This window comes from Cryptomeria japonica, chromosome 8, assembly GCF_030272615.1.
Source record: "Cryptomeria japonica chromosome 8, Sugi_1.0, whole genome shotgun sequence".
Taxonomy (NCBI): Eukaryota; Viridiplantae; Streptophyta; class Pinopsida; order Cupressales; family Cupressaceae; genus Cryptomeria; species Cryptomeria japonica.
Genome location: NC_081412.1, coordinates 163,141,105 through 163,158,658, shown reverse-complemented (window position 1 = coordinate 163,158,658; position 17,554 = coordinate 163,141,105). Strand labels below are relative to the sequence as shown.

Below are 17,554 nucleotides of genomic sequence, written 5' to 3'. Positions count from 1 at the left end.
GAAGGGGAACAAGAAGAATGAAACTAAGGAGTTTGAGATCAAAATAGGTAATACCTTTGAAGCCCTTCAGTTGCAAGAAAAGGAGGATGAAATTAGTACAGAGACCCTTGAGGATGGTGAGATTGAGGAAATCACTGTCTCTCATCATGAAGAACGATATGAACCCATGTCAGAGAAAGAAGAACCCTGTTTAGGGAAAGAGCTTCAAGAACAGGAACTAGAAATGAGAAGGAGCAACAAGTTTGGATCACCACAAGCAAACTTAAATGCCTTATTCCAGAACATAGAAGTAAATATGACCACTTCACCCTGGAAAAGAGAAAATCTTTGGAGTAACATACAAGATGAATCCAGGGCAAATGATGAATCCAGGGTAGAACAACAAGAAGAAAACACGATAGAAAATGAAAAGAAAATTAAGACCAAGAAGACAGGAGGTCCTAATGGAGTAAAAACCAGAACCAGGTCTAAGGTAGGTTTTGGGGCATCAAGATCCCCACCAGGATGCAAAACCATGAAATGGCACAGGGACCAGGAGAGTAAACAAAACATAGCTGATGGAAGGCAGAGAACTATCAAGGAGTCCTGCCCCCAGGTCTCAAAATGAAGATAATGTCATGGAACATCAGAGGCCTAAATGGTCTCAATAAATAGGATATATTAAGGAATCTTATTCAAGATCAAAATCCGGATATTATCTTGATTCAGGAAACTAAAATGAGCAAAGAGAAAGTGGAGAAACTTAAGTTTTTTAAAAATGGGGGAGTCTGTGGCAGTAGCTCAAATGGTGCCTCTGGAGGAGTTGTTATATTATGGAATAAAAGCACAACTTCTAGAGATATGATTGATGAGGATGGCAATATTCTATCCCTAAAAGCTAGAAATATTTTTGATGAGAAGGAATTTGTTATAACTAATATCTATGCCCCTAATTCCAAACATGCTAGAAGTAAATTTTGGGAAAAAGTTCAGCAAAAAAGGAAAAATTTATCTATGAATAGTTGGATTGTAATGGGAGATTTCAATACTCCTCTACAAGATAGAGAAAAATTTGGAGGTAGTCAAGCTCAACCTGAAAGCAAATCTGACCTGATGGACTTTATCAATGACAATGCTCTCATTGACTTGGATCTCAGTGGAGCCTCCTACACTTGGTCAAACCAAAGAGATGGTGAAGATCTTATCCAGGTAAGACTTGATAGAGCTCTTCTCTCTAATGATTGGATTCTTTCTCATAGTTGTTCCCTTTCTATCATTAATAAAATTGGATCAGATCATTATCCCATTTCCTTTGTTGCTAAGAACTCTAAGAAAAATCAAAGATTCCCTTTTCGCTTCGAAAAGATGTAGATATCCCACCCCAATCTTGAAAAGTCCATTGCTGAATGGTGGAATCTTGATATTAATGGAACAGCCATGTATAAAGTTGCCAAAAAACTTAAAAATGTCAAAACCAACATTAAGACTTGGAACAAAAAGGTCTTTGGTGATATTTTTGATTCAAAGAAAAAGCTAAAGGAGGAATTGAACCAGATTCAAATCTCCATCCAGAAAGAGGGCTACAAAAAGTATTCCAAAGCCATGGAAGATAAGGTCCTTGACAACATTCATACCATAATTTCAAGGGAAGAAATATATTGGAGACAGAGATCCAGGGCTATATGGCTGAAGGCAGGGGATAGAAACACTAAGTTTTTCCATATGACTTCCCTAAAACATAAGGCATCAAATAGAATCACCAAGTTAACTGTTGAGAACAGCACTCTGACAAATAAGGATGAAATCAGGGATGAAGCTATTAGATTCTTCAAGCAGCTCCTATCTAGTAATGAGGATCTTGATCAGACCCATCAACTCGATCTGGTCAACAATATTCCTAATATTATAAACTCTTTTCAGAATAAGACCCTTGCTGCCATCCCGTCTGCTGAAGAAATCAAAAAAGTTGTCTTCTCCTTTCAAGGGGATAAAGCTCCGGGCCCTGATGGATTCCCTATGTTTTTCTTTCAAGAATTTTGGAATATTGTGGGGAAGGATACGGTTAATGCGGTAAAAGAATTTTTTGGATCCAGAAGAATCCTTAAGGAGTTGAATTCCACTTTTATTGCCTTAATCCCCAAAGTTGCTGGGGCGGATTCTATGGGAAAATTTAGGCCTATTAGTCTATGCAACTCTTTCTATAAAATAATATCCAAAGTGATGACGACTAGAATGTTGGCAATTCTTCCCTTCATCATATCTGAAGAGCAAAAAGGATTTGTTCCTGGTAGATAGATTCTTGATTCAATCATTCTTGTTCATGAGAACATACACTCTCTCAGCGCTGCAAAGAAAGAAGGTTTCTTGATAAAGTTGGATTTGGCAAAGGCTTATGATAGAGTTGAATGGGATGTTCTATTTAAAATCATGGGGGCTTTTGGTTTTGATAGTAAGGTTATCAAAATAATCAGAGAACTAATCACTACTCCTATGTTCTCTATTTTGGTTAATGGATCTCCTACAAAAAAATTTAAAAACTCTAGAGGGCTAAGACAAGGAGACCCCATATCACCTATCCTTTTTACCATTCTGGCTGAAAGTATGAGTAGAATGATTCATAAATTGAAACAAAGCAAAATTATCAAAGGGCTTCAACCTTCTTCTGCCAATGTGTTTTGTACTCATCAACAGTTTGTTGATGATACTATCATCATGGGATATTCTTCAGTCAAGGAGGTTGAAGCCTTCAAAACTGCTCTCAACTCCTATGCTTTGGCAACTGGTCAACTAGTTAACTGGGACAAATCAGCTATGTACTTTCTCAATACTCCAGTCATAAGACAACAGAGAATAGCCAATATAATTGTAAAGTGGACTTGCTGCCTTCTACCTACCTGGGCCTTCCCTTAGGGATGGCTCCCCCAAATTCTTTCTGGAATATGATCATTGATAAAATTAATAAGAGACTGGCAGGATGGAAAGGTTCAATGTTATCTCAAGTTGGGAAAATGCAGCTCCTCCAAGCAACTCTTCAAAATCTCCATGTTTATGCCCTCAGTCTTTTTGGTATTCCGGCTAAAATTGTTGAAACTATGGAAAGAATTCAGAAGAGATTCTTATGGTCAAGAGTTGAAGAAAAGAAGAGAATACCTTTGATTGCATGGGACAAGGTGTGTAGACCAAAGAACAAAGGAGGGTTGGGGATTAAAATTATTAAAAATTTTAACAAAGCTCTTCCTGCCAAGCAATTATGGAGAGATTTTGACATTAAGAAAGACTGGAGTCAAAATTAGTTTGACAAATACATTAAGAATCAGACTATCCAAGGGATCCTCAATGATGAAGATATCCCGGCTGGATCTTTCATTTGGAATAGTGTAACCAAAGCCATAAAAGTTGCAAAAGCTGGAGCTGGATGGGTCCTTGGAAAAGGTGACAGAATAAGGTTTTGGGAAGACCCCTGGATGAAGAATGAAGCCCTATTTGATCAAAACAACAATCAAGTTATTGAAGAATGTAAAAGGAGGTTTGGGCTGATGGTTTGTGACTATTGGAAGGAGAATAAATGGGCCAATCTTGAGGACATCCATCCTGGTCTTTCCTCTATTCAGAAAGAATTGTTGTCCTTTTCCCCTAACAACAACTATGATGATGTTTTCCTCTAGAAAAGTGACCCTAAAGGTGAATTTACAGTTTCTTCTGCTTATAAAAACACTTTTTCTCAAATCCGCAATCCCTTTTGGAGTAAAGTTTGGAACAACATCTTGATCCCTAAAGTCAACATGTTCTTTTGGCTTGCTTCTCATAATAGTATCCTTACTATTGATAATTTAATTCGAAGGGGCTTCAAATTCCCTAATAGATGTGAGCTCTGTCAAAAGGAGGAGGAATTTGTTGATCACCTATTTTTTCATTGCTCCTTCACTAGGGAATTCTGGTGTAAAATATGGGAAAAATGGAAAATTAATTGGGTCAAGAACAAAAGCATTAAGGATATAATATGGCAATGGAATTATCCTACCAAATGTCAAATTATTAAAAACCTGTGGTCCCTAACCCTCCCCATGATATGCTGGGGCATTTGGAAAGAAAGTAATAACAGGATATTTAGGGAAGAAAAGTGTAATACTCAGGTTGTCTTTGAAAAAATATGTAGGGTATAAAGGAGAACATCAACATCCCTCACAAGAATAATCAGCAATGGGCTATTATAAATATGAATGATATGGAAAAAGGCATTATTACTGAATGGAACCTGATTCATAAGGTCTACAGAGTGGATAACAAGAAGAAGAGAGAAAACATTGTTTGGAGGTTCCCTGATTATGACTGGATAAAGGTTAATTTTGATGGGGCCACCAAAGGGAACCCTGGAAAGGCTGGTGGAGGTGGAGTTATCAGAAATTCTCAAGGAAGGTGTATTGCTACTTTTGCTTCTCCTTTTGGAATCCAAAACAACCATGTGGCTCAAGCTATGGCCATGCTTAAGAGCCTCCAGTTAGCTCGGGAATTCAAATTTAAAAAAATCTGGCTTGAAGGGGATTCCTTAAATATTATACAAGCCCTCAAAGGTATTAGTTTAGTCTCCTGGAATATTGCTAATATTATTAAAAATGCTAAGACTATCCTTAATAACTATGTTAGCATTATTTTAACCCATACTTTTAGAGAGGGTAACAAGGTACCAGATATCCTTGCTAATGAAGGGGTTAATTTGGAAAAGGGGGTCAAATATATAGGGGAAGGTCACATTAAGTGGGAGATTAAGGAACTATTATATTGTGATCGCCTTAATGGAGCAAGCAAATATTATGATTGAATTTTGGGGAATGAGTACCAATGACAGAGTGTGGGGGCGGATGAACTGCCAGTCGATTAGTGCTTATCGGCATCATAACCAAGAAGACATGTGTGCGAGAGGTAATTGTAATAATAGCCAGGTTCATATGAACATAAATGGCAATCTCAAAATTGTGAAAGTCTCTTTTCAAGGAGAAACCAGAAACACAGAGTTTTACTTGCGGGCCGAGAGTTGTAACAGAGGTGATTGTGACCTAGAAAGCAGAATGGGAGGCAACCTTAACAGGAATGAACCATCCGGTTGTGAGCACTGGAAGAGCGAAAGGAAGGTGTGGAGAAGGCTCCACCGACACGGGTTCATGGATTATATGGAGAAGCTCCATGGTAGTAGAAGCTCTGTTTCTCAGGGGTTCGCAAAAAGATGGAGCAATAACAGGGTTACCCTATTTGGGGAAATCTGGCACATTGATGAAAGTCTGATCTCGGAGGTAACGGGGCTCAAGATGGAGGGGACCAAATTCTATAGGGATAGAAAGTACGCCACTGAGGCCTTCAAAAACTTCCCTAAGATGGAGGACAAGAAGAGCAACCTGGAGAAGAAGGATAATATATCTTACTTCACCCCCCAACAGGTAAAACCTTTCTGGCAAAAAATTCTTAGGGCATTAATGGAATATTTAACTGTGGATGGTAGGTTTACGAAAATTTACAATTATCACTTCGCCATCCTGAACCACTTCCGCCATGGGGTGAAAATTTCTTTTCCCTTCTATCTTGCTTCTTCTCTTAACGAGAGCTTGGCCGACCATATTGAAAAACCCAGCTCCTACCCTCTTGCGCACCAGGGTCTCATTCTGCTGATTTATGAATATATGAAGGATAAGACTAGGGCAACAAAGGATGACCCTTTAATTCTCAATGCTTGGATTTTTGAGAAAAGCATAGACTCTGGTTCGACTAAGGAGACCAGAACCCCTACCCATAAGAAAAGGAAGGTTGATATTGTGCATGAAGATAAGGATGTGCTTTGTGAGGAAGAAGAGGGAAAGAATAATGAAGAAATTTCTGAAAAGGAGATCAATAAGGAGGAGAAGTATGGGGAAGGAGAGGAAGGGGGCAATTCTGAGAATCGTCAACATAATATTGAAGGCTCGGAAACTGAGAAAGACGTTCTGAAGCCTAAGGAAGGTGAAAACCCTAATGCGGAGGAGACGAAACAAAGCAAGGATTCTGCAGAAACCATTCTAGATACCACCCTGCAATTGCACCCTTGAATTCTTCAATTTTCAGAAGTGGGTGGTGGAAAACATTACCAGCATGCAGGGTAAACAGAGGGCATTGGAAGTTAAAATCAACAAGCTGATCAACATGTTTATTCTAGGAAGCAGCATGAGGAGATGGAGAATAGTGAAGCGGAGGAAGAAATGGAAATGGAAGACTGGTTGGAGAAAGACTTGATTAAAGGTGACCTGAAACACTTGGAGGACGTCATCAAAATTCTGAAGGAACGGGTGGAGGAGGATAAGGACAGTGTCAATGCCCAGATGGCTAGAAACAAGAAAGCCCTGAAAAGCCTTATGGATCATAGCCTCCAGGTTCTAAAAGTCTCCTCCCAAAACATGAACGCGCTGGTGAATCACCTGGAAAAGAAAAACCAGGAGAAGAACCTTGTGGTTATTGAAGATGCTCCTACTTCCAGCCTAAGCCACCAGACCTCTAGGCGTAGAACCAGGCAGACTACAGTGGAGAAGGAAATGAAGATGAAAGATAGCTAGACTGCTCAGGAAAATACTGATTTGAGGGAAGCGGCAAAGGCAATGATGCTTTTGGTACAGGATGCAGAAGAAACCATGAAGAATTTCTAAATTTTGTTTTTTGTTGGGCGTGAGGCCAACTTCTTGCTGGCCTTTTGCTATCCTTTCCTATGTTGCTGGTCTTTTTGCTGGTGTCTTGCTGCTGTAGTATTTTGTTGCTTTATTGAATATCTTTCTTATGTATCTGGGTTTCAGGTCCCTTAAAACCTGTTTTTAATTAATCAAAAAAAAAATTAAGATAAAAGATAAGAGTTTGTGTCAACACGCTCACATCATTCTAATCCACTCTTTTTTGAAATTGCAAAATGTTTTGAAATTTTTATATTACTTGATGAACAAGCAACAGAACTAAGAGATGGTCTTGATGTGGGATTCATTGTAGACCATTCAGTTATAGATGGAACTTCACTATGACATTTCATTAACTATTGAATTCAACTATGTTAAGACTTGTCACTCAGACAACTCTAAGTGTTTAACACTTTTAAGCCTAAAAATCAAAGCTTAATGTGTGTCATATAAGTCGTCTGCAAATATTACTCAATGACCTCTCTATACTTGTTCTTTAGACACAAATCCTCCTATATAAGCCTAAACTTACATCACCATAAAAACACAAAGATTGAAAAGTTTTCCCTTTCTTCACTCCCATTCTTTCTTCACTCCCATTGAGATAAAAAAAATTCCACTTCATTGGAGAAACCATCTCCAAGCTAAAGCGAGAAGCCAATCAGGGTGCTTCCAAAGACCCAAAAAATTCTTCTTCCAAGTACTCTATGCACACATATGGCTTGCCATTACACGAGCTCGAGGACTTTCACCCGTAGAAGAAACCACCTAAAATAGTTCTTCCATTGCCTTCTTCCTACTTTGTCAATGCCATCCAAATGGTGGGCGCCTCCATTAAAGTGGGAGAGCTTGTAGGCTGTGGCATGGATCATGCAGTAAACTTTCTACACTGCATCATTTCAGAGCACCGAGATGCTGACATTAGAGCCCAATTGGGAAAATCTCCAACTCTTATTGAACTAAACAAGTTTATTCCTAAAAACTGTGCTGCCATTGGGAGTTTTGCCAAATTTCCAATGTATGAAAATAATTTTGGATGGGGAAGACCAATTGGGGTGAGAAGTGGATGGGCAAATAAGTTCGATGGAAAGATGTCTGTGTATCCTGGGCGCGAGGGGAATGGAAGTGAGGATATAGAGATTTGTCTCCTTCCACAAACCATGAGCACTTTGGAATCTGATCCAGAGTTCCTTTTCCCATGCTCTCGTTGAGTTCTTGGGTATGTTGGTCCATAATACTCAGTCCATTCATGGTGAAAGCTAAGCTTCATATAGTACTTATATCAGACTTAAAGAAGTGTGTCATATCAAACGAATTAGTGTAAGTGGGGCTGGCTTATCAGCTCGTCCAGACTAGTAAGTTCATAAATATGAGGAATCATAGTTAGAAGCATTATTGTCTAATATGAGTCATAATAGTTGGAAGTATGGGTAGAAGCATAATAGTTGGAAATCTAATGTGAGTCATAATAGTCGGAAGTAAGTTCATAAATATGAGGTATAATAGTTAGAAGTATTATTGTCTAATGTGGGTCATAATAGTTGAAAGTATAGATAGAAGTATAATAGCTGGAAATCTAACGTGGGTCATAATGGTTGGAAGTATTTTGTCTAATGTGGGTCTTAATAGTTGAAAGTATTTGTTCTAATGTGGGTCTTAATAGTTGAAAGTATTTGTTCTAATGTGGGTCATATTAGTTTGATGTATTTTGTCTAATGTGGGTCATATTGGTTCGATGTATTTTGTCTAATGTGGGTCATATTAGTTTGATGTATTTTATTTGATTGGGTCATATTGGTTTGATGTATTTTGTCCAATGTGGGTCATAATAGTTAGACATATTTTGTCTAATGTGGGTCACAATAGTTTGATGTATTTTGTCTATTGTGGGTCATAATAGTTGGACCTATTTTGTGTAATGTAGGTCATAGTAGTTGAAATCATTATTGTCCAACATGATTTATAATGATTGAAAGCATTATAGATCATTCAACATAATTAATTGATGCATGTGTTAAGATAATATAGGTCATGGGTTCTAATTAGGACAATTTACATAATCATGCATTGTATTTCTCAAAACACTTAAATAATATTCAAGTATTGGAGAAAGTGTTAATTATTAATCATTTCGTGTATTTTTCAACATACCTAAGAAATATTCTAAGTCTTGATAAAAGCATTGGCCATATTTTAGAAAATCGTGATAAGTAGGTGTCGCTATGCCCATGCATGTGAAACATAAAAAATGTAAAATAAATGTCTTAGGCATGGCCATAGTTTTAATATTTTTCAACACACGTAACATTATAGCTTATGCGACATAGCTAGTTGATAAATGTGTTAATAGAATATAGGTCATGGGTTCTAATCATGACAATTTACATTATCATGTAGTGTATTTCTCAACACATTTAAATAATATTCAAGTATTGAAGAAAGTGTCGATTATTAATCAACTAGTGTATTTTTCAACATGCCTAAAAAAATTATAATTCTTGATGAAAGTGTTGATGATATTTTAGAGAATCATGATAAGTAGGCATTGGTATGCCCATACATGTGAGACATTAAAGATGTGTGCAAAATAAATGGCTTAGGCATGACCAGAGTTTTTGTATTTTTTGACACACTTAACATCATAGCTTATGTGACATCGTTGGTTGATACATGTGTTAATAGAATATAGATCATGGGTTCTAATCATGACAATTTACATAATCATGTAGTGTATTTCTTAACACACTTAAATAATATTAAAGTATTGAAGAAAGTGTTGGTTATTAATCACATAGTGTACTTTTCAATACACCTAAGAAAAATTCTAATTCTTGATGAAAGTGTTGACTACATTTTAGAAAATTATAATAGGTAGGCATTGGTAAGTCCATACATGTGAGGCATTAGAGCATGTAAAATAAATGTCTTATGCATGGCCATGGTTTTTTTAAATTTTCAACACATTTAACATTATAGTTTATGCAACATAATTGGTTGATACATGTTTATAAATAATATAGGTAATGGGTTCTTAATCGTGATAATTTACATAATCATATAATAAATTTTTCAAAACACTTAAATGATATTCTAAGTATTGAAGAAAGTGTTGATTATTAATCACCAGTGTATTTCAACACACCTAAAAGATGTTCTAAGTCTTGATGAAAGTGTTGACTATATTTTAGAAAATCATGATAGGTTTGTTATGTCTATGCATGTCTCACATTAAAGCGTGTAAAATAAATGTCTTAGGCATGACCATAGGTTTTTTATTTTTCAACACACTTAACAAATATTTTAAATATTGATAAATGTGTTGTCTCTATCTCTAGAAATCATATGATATGTAGGTGTAGGTATGCTCATGCATGTGAGGCATTTAAAAGTGTTTTCTCTATCTCAGGAAATCATGATATGTTCATGTGTTCAAACCTCTATTTTAATGGTGTGTAGTATAATTTGTTGAGGTATTTCAAACTAGAACCAAGAATGCATGTCTATAAAGGACTATACCCTATAGAAATATGTAATTATATATTATGGGTTTATTATATGTATAGAAATTTAGTATTCCAATTGCATGATGTTCTATATATGCAGTAGGTTTGGAAGTGTGTGATTCACCACTCCTATTTAACCTCTTTTGTGGAAGAATTGTTGTAGATTCATCTAGTTGTGTATCTAATCTCTCACACAATCATTGCCAAATTGTTTTGATGAATTTTAGGTCATGATAAGACATAATAAATATGGGTATCCCTAGATATACACATAAATTATTGAATAAAAGGCACATTGTTTCTCACATTACGATACTTCTCTTACAAGCAATCATGGTAGTTATTTTTGAAAATATCTACTACAAAAAATATTAGATCATTCTAATACTTTGTCATCTAGCGTATGTTTTCTCATAAAATATATGCTAATAGATTCACATGGTCTTTGTGGAACTTCAATAAGTGTGTAAATCTTGAACCTAGTATTCATGGGATTGGTAATACAACAAGAAATGCAAGACTTGATGTGGCACTTGATGTTTCAATCATGTAAAGGATAATATGAAAGTGGTTTAGCACCACTAAAGTATCGGTAATGTCATTTTTTCTAGTTACCTTAGTTTAATGTAGCTCCTTAATGAGTTATTAAAAAGATACACCATTTGGAACACAAAGATGTTTGATCTTGAAAAAATTCATGTTGCCAAGATGAAATACACCAACCAATTGACCTTGTGGATGTGCAATGTAAGTCTAAAGATTTCGTATATTGAAGAAAGGTCTGCTTAGAGTCAAAGAATTTGTGCCTACATGATCCTAATATTACCAAGAGTGTGTGAAGCTATAGTTATTGCCTTATTTTATTTTCCCAGATCATATTCTTGATTACTAAATGGAACTAAATTGTAAGAAATGTCATCCACTTCTTGTTTTGTGCATTTTTTACTTGATTTGTGTGGGCAAAAAATAAATTGGCTTCTAATTAGAATGATTTATTGTCTCCTTACATGGAATGTAATATCGTCACTACTTATTATCTAGAGGAATGAAATATAACTCTTTATTATAGGTAGACCAAAATTATACAATGTTGATTAAAAAATTTGATTAAAAGATAATTTGATACCTAAGTTGTGTGAATATTACATTGAGTGCATAGACACATCCAGACTTACATGAATCTCTTAGGGTGTAAAATGTCAAGAAATATACAAAGTTGTTCCTTGAGTTCTAAAAAAGTGTATTGTTGCATAGTGGGTCAAATAAATGTTATCTTAATATACATGATTTGATTGGGAAACCAATTAATGTATGAGAATCTAAGGTAAAATTTGAAGTTGACAATTCCAAGAAAGCTACGTAATTTCATGATATAACATGAAGTCATAGTTTGTAATCAATTTTTTTTTTTTTCAATCTATCATGCATTATTGTTGATTTATCCCAAATTTAAAATTTCTCTAATATATGAAGTTATCTTGTAACTTGTATTGGTGAAGAGTGACTAGGTCTATTAATGTGAACATTCTCCACTTGTATTGGTTAAGAGTGAGTTGGTATATTGATATAACAAACTAATATTGTTTGCATCATTTGTACTTACATATTCAAGATATTAGTAAATTAGTACATGTTTGGTTATTCAAATTATTTAATCAAGTTATTTAATCACTCATATTTTTAATCCATTTATGATTTGTCATTGGCCCAAACACTAATTATGGATTAATTCCATCATATGTAGACAAAAAAATTTAAATAAAATATTATACATCTAAGGACTATGCGACAAGATAAATTTGAGAGATAGTTATCTATCATGATAGTAAATTTTAAATAAGAGATTATACATGTCTAAGGATTGTGTAAATTGCCATGATTAGAACTCATGACCTATATTATATTAACACATGTATAAACTAACAATGTTGCATAAGCAATTTAATGCTTCCAATTACTATAACTCAAATTAGACAATAATAATTCCTATTATGACCCACATCAAACAGAACGCTTCCAACCATTATGACCCACATTAACCAATAATACTTCCAACTATTATGACCCACATTAGACAAGATACTTCCAGCTATTATGCCCAAATTAGACAATAATGCTTCCAACTATTATGACCTAAATTAAACAATAATACTTAACTATGCTTCCAACTATTATGATCCATATTAGACAATAATACTTCTAACTATTGCGCCTTATGAACTTACCATTCTAGAAGAACTAATAAGCCAGCCCCACTTACAATAATTCATCCTATAAAACTTAGCTTTGAGCATGAATGGACTGGCTATTATTGACCAACATACCTAGGAACTCAATGAGAGCATGAGAAAAGAAAATCTGGATCAGACTCCAAAGCGCTCATGGTTTGGGGAAGGAGGCAAATCTCTATATCTACACTTCCACCCCCCTCACGCCGAGGATATGCAGACATCTTTCCATCGAACTTATTTACCCACCCACTTCTCACCCCGATTGGTCTTCCCCATCCAAAATCATTTTCATACATTGGAAATCTTGCAGAACTCCCAACAGAAACACAGTTTTTAGGAATAAACTTGTCCATTTCAATAAGAGTTGGAGCTTTTCCCAGTTGGGCTCTAATGTTAGCATCTTGGTGCCCTGAAATGATGCAGTGCAGTAAGTCTGCTGCATGACCCATGCCCCTGCCTAGAAGCTCTCCCGCTTTAATGGAGGTGCCCACCATTTGGATGGCATTGCCAAAGTATGAAGAAGGTAATGGAGGAACTATTCTGGGCCGGCAATCAACAGGAAGTTTGAATGTGGTTTCTTCTGTGGGCAAAAGTCCTCGAGCTCGTGTAATGGCAAGCCATATGTGTGCACAGAGCGCCTGGAAAGATGAAATTTTTGGGTCTTTGGAAGCACCCTGGTTGGCTTCTCGCTTTAGCTTGGAGATAGTCTGGGCAGTGAAGTGGAACATTTTTTCTCTCAGTGGGAGTGTGGAAAGGGAAATCTTTTCAATCTTATGGTGATGCAAGTTTAGGTTTATAGGAGGAGTTGTGCCAAAAGAACGGGTATGGAGAGGCGGCAGAGAAATGTTTGGGGTAAGTGATGATGAGTCTCGGCATAGCTGAGCCCAACAGTTGATGAAATGCCACAGTGAAGTTCCACCTATGACTGAGTGGTTTACTGTCAATCCCAAAGCAAGGCCATCTCTCAGCTTTGTTGCCTGCATATCAAATAATATAAAAAAATTTAAAATGACATTTTTCAAGAGACGTTGTACAATTTCAGTAAAGAGTTGATGTGAGTGCCTATTTTTTATCTTTTCTATTTATTTTGATTGATAATCATTTATAGTAATAATAAAATAACTTGTATACAAATTTTATTTATCATAGTTAACTTGGCACACCCTAATGTAATACTAACAACATAGTAGCAGTTATATGTAAGACGATTCGTTATGTGCATAAAGATCTAAAAGTGAATATCTACTCAAAGGTGTCTTTATGACCATGCACTACAACCACCACAAAAAATTGTACAACTAATCCAATTCATATCCCTCTAATAACTATTTGTGCTTGGGAAAAATTGTACAACTAATCCAATTCATATCCCTCTAATAACTATTTGTGCTTGGGAAGTGTACCATTAGACGTTATAGCTAATTTTACACAGCCACAAATCTTAAAGGATACATCAGATTTTAATTTTTTTTTTGTTGTTGTCTTTGTATGCAGTTGAACCGCTTATAGCTATTTTTCTGGCTTTTGGGTAGTATCATCGTACATTGTGGGATCCGTTATGTGTGCAAGGGTCAAAAAGTGGCCATTTCAAAGTATCGCTCAATAACCATGCACTACAACCACCTCAAAATGGCAAATACTTATGCACAAATGCCCCAATAGTTGTTTGCTATGGGTACCAATAAAGTTGCACAACTCTTCCAATTAAAGTCTAAAACTTCTAACTATGGGGTAAAGTGGGCGGCTATTGTTACATGTGATTAATAGGCTCTTAGTTATATGTGGGGGTTTGGATGAGCAAGGAATGAACAATAATTGGAACATGGGTTTTTAAGTTAGTAATTGGGAGGTTGGGTGAGCAAGTAATGAATGGTTATTAGAACATGAGGTAATTGGACCCATTCTCCAATGACAAAATTAATCACAAAAATAAAAATTATTAAATATAACATCTAAATAGATAATATAATAAGAAATTATCCACATAAGCAATCAATAATAATAACAATACTTCCATTCTTTAAATAAGTGTTATTTGGAAAATTGACATGATATCATCAATCAGATTAAGACAACTCAAAACACATAAGTAATTTGATTTATAACTCACTCTCTAAATTTTGACTCATTTGATTTATACCTCACATTCTAAACTTTTAGTGATGTTACTCATCCTCATCCAAATCACACTAATAGATAGACCCTACTAGACAAACTAGTATAATTTTGAATAAACCAGTAAACAAATGTGCTCTTTAAACCTTAGATAATTACGATAAAGACAACTCAAAATTCTCCATATAAGCAATCAATAATATAACACATTACATAATTGTGATAAAGACAACTCAGAATTCTCCCCATAAGCAATCAATAATATAACACTATTGAGTCCCTATTTTAGTTTTTAAATCAACATAATATCATCAATCAGATTAAGACAACTCAAAAAACATAAATTTTGACTCTTTTGATTTATGCCTCACATTCTAAACTTTAACTCATTTGTTTTTATGACTCATCCTCATCTCATTACCACTAATAGATAAACCCCACCAGACAAACTAATATAATTTCCAATAAACCACTAAACAAATCAAAATTTGAAATGTGATCTTTAAGCCTCACATAATTATGATAAACAATTCAGAAGAGAGCCATAGAAATTTAAAGCAAACATGTTAACCATATAAGTGGAAATGTACCTGAACCACCAAAAGTGGCAGAACACAGCCATCCATATTGAGAGCACCATTCAAATGAAAGAGCTGCTGAACAACAGGACTAACGTTATCCGCCATTATTTCTGCAACCCCAAGCTCAGGCGCCAAAGCTTCAACAAATTCTGCTCCAGTGTCATTACAGTTGATGTAAACCACGCCCTCCGATGAACTGCCCAATCTTCCAGCTCACGGATAGAAATAAACCAGAGTTTGCGACAGGCTCTTCTTCAACAACTCCACCAGCGACTGAAAATCATAGCAGGTGTTTTCCACGGAATAAAGAAGACATTTTTGTATATAATTGCAGCATAACATCTGCAAATCGGAAGAGCAAAGTTTGCATTGTCGTGGCTGCGAAGGACGCGCCGGAATTATGGTGGATTTTCGATCCAACCGTACTGTGCAGCTTACGCCGGAATCCGCCATGAGGATTATCAGAAAAGAAGATTAAAGATTTTGATTATGAGATTATAAGAAATCTCAAGAAAGAGTTGTGAGTTTGATGGAATCGCAATGGGAGGTATTTAATAGGAGAAATTTATTACGATTTCACGTGAAAGATCTTAATATTCCCACATGTTTCACGGGTTATCTCTATCTATAGAATATATATGTCTATTCAAAAGTTTTCAGTGCGAAGCGACAAAGTTGATTGAGAAAGATCCCTTAAGGAAATCGTGTTGTTTTGAGTGATCTTTTTTATTGTGTGGTAATTTTACGACTCTCTTTTGTTTTGTTTTTGGATTAGATTATTATAGTTTTATAGGGAGTTTCTAATAATTTCAGCTTTTTTGTTTTGTTTTGTTTTGTTTTTAGATTAGATTGTGTGGTAATTTTACAACTTTTTTTGTTTTGTTTTTGGACTAGATTATTACTGTTTTATAGGAAGCTTTTAATAATTTCAGCTTTTTTCATTTTTTTATTAGATTGTGTGGTAATTTTAGGACTTTCTTTTGTTTTGTTTTTGGATTAGATTATTACGATTTTATAGGAAGCTTCTAATAATTCAAGGATATAAGAAGCCTTTAATAATTTCACATGTTTCACATTCTTTTCATTTATAGTATGCATTTAGTAGATGAAAAAGTTGAATGGGAAAGTTCTTTTTTTAAGAAAATTATTTTGTTTGTGAATGATCTTTTTTGTTTTGTTTTTGGATTAGATTGTGTGGTAGTTTTTGCATCAACGTATTGTGTGGTAGTTTTTGCACCAATCTTTGGATCATGTTTTATCATTCATATATTTAACTGTTGCAAAAGAACAAAAATCACTTTATCTTTTGGAATTATGATATACTTGTCATTGATTTAAAAAAATAAAATAAGAATAATAAATTTAAAAAATTTAAATATATGTACAAAAAAATAATATTTTTTTTAGGTAAAATAATTTTGATTCTTAATTTGAATAGAAATAAATTTGGAGCCAAAAAATAACCATATATGTTAGGTTTGGTTCAATAAAAAATAGATTCAACATATCAATTGAAGCCCTTCTATCATGTAGATCATGTGCATTCACATCATATTCATGTCTCCATTAAAAGTGATTCAAGTTCAATGTTAAGACTTCAACTTGCAATTCACAAATCTTAAACAATTAATAGAATATAAATTATGGTGTTTATTTATTAAAAAGGTAAAATAAATTATATTAGTTCTATTGAAAAACTCCATTTTTTCATATAATGATTTTTTTTTAATTTTCAATAATATTTATTTTTTTAATTAATAGAATCAACTTCAATTTTCACACTAATGATCCACTTGTCATTAATATTTAAAAGTAAATAATATATAAAATCAAATAGAATAAAATTACATTCTAAAAAACTCGACAATGAAATTTACTAAAAAATATATATTTTATTTTAAATTACATTTTTAGTTTATCACAAAAAAGGATTGTGTGTGGTGAAATTGTAGTGAAAGTATTAATAGGACACAATTGTACAATTTCATGTGAAAGCTTCTATTAGTCTAACATGTTTTATTGGTATATTTTGTCACCATTATAAAATATCTTATTCGGGAGTGGTGTGATAGTGTAGCAAGATAAAACAAATCCCCTAACATATAGGAGAAAAGTGTCCTAGGATAAAATGAATCTTAGGTAACATCTAGGAGAAAAGTGTAGCACGATAAAAACAAATCCCCTAATGTTTAGGAGGAAAGAGTAGAGGATAAAACAAATCCCCTAACATCTAGGGAAAAGTGTTGAGTATAAAACAAATCCCTTGACATCTAGGGAAAAGTGTGGAGGATAAAACAAATCCCCTAATATCTAGGGGAAATGTGTAAAACAAAAAATTCTCAACCTACTTTTCTAGTATAATAAATTTTGAGATATTTTTTGTATTAAGCATCATATAAACAGCAGTTACAAAATTTGAGAGTTTGGGCTGGAAACCATGCAGCCAATTAAAGAGTTAAAAC

At 34.6% G+C, this 17,554-nt stretch overlaps 2 protein-coding genes across 2 annotated transcripts; one reads left to right on the top strand and one right to left on the bottom strand.

The window, feature by feature from the left end:
- Positions 1–4,772: 4,772 nt before the first annotated feature.
- Positions 4,773–7,873, top strand: LOC131857569 (BAHD acyltransferase DCR-like). Its single transcript, XM_059210248.1, has 3 exons — positions 4,773–4,899; positions 6,940–6,996; positions 7,566–7,873. The coding sequence occupies exons 1-3, from the start codon at positions 4,773–4,775 to the stop codon at positions 7,871–7,873; spliced, it is 492 nt and encodes a 163-aa protein (XP_059066231.1).
- A 4,273-nt stretch (positions 7,874–12,146) lies between these two features.
- On the bottom strand, positions 12,147–15,545 carry LOC131044821 (BAHD acyltransferase DCR). Its single transcript, XM_059210247.1, has 3 exons — positions 15,433–15,545; positions 15,102–15,297; positions 12,147–13,469 (listed from the first exon to the last, which is right to left on the bottom strand). The coding sequence occupies exons 1-3, from the start codon at positions 15,543–15,545 to the stop codon at positions 12,498–12,500; spliced, it is 1,281 nt and encodes a 426-aa protein (XP_059066230.1). The 3' UTR covers positions 12,147–12,497.
- Positions 15,546–17,554: the final 2,009 nt, after the last annotated feature.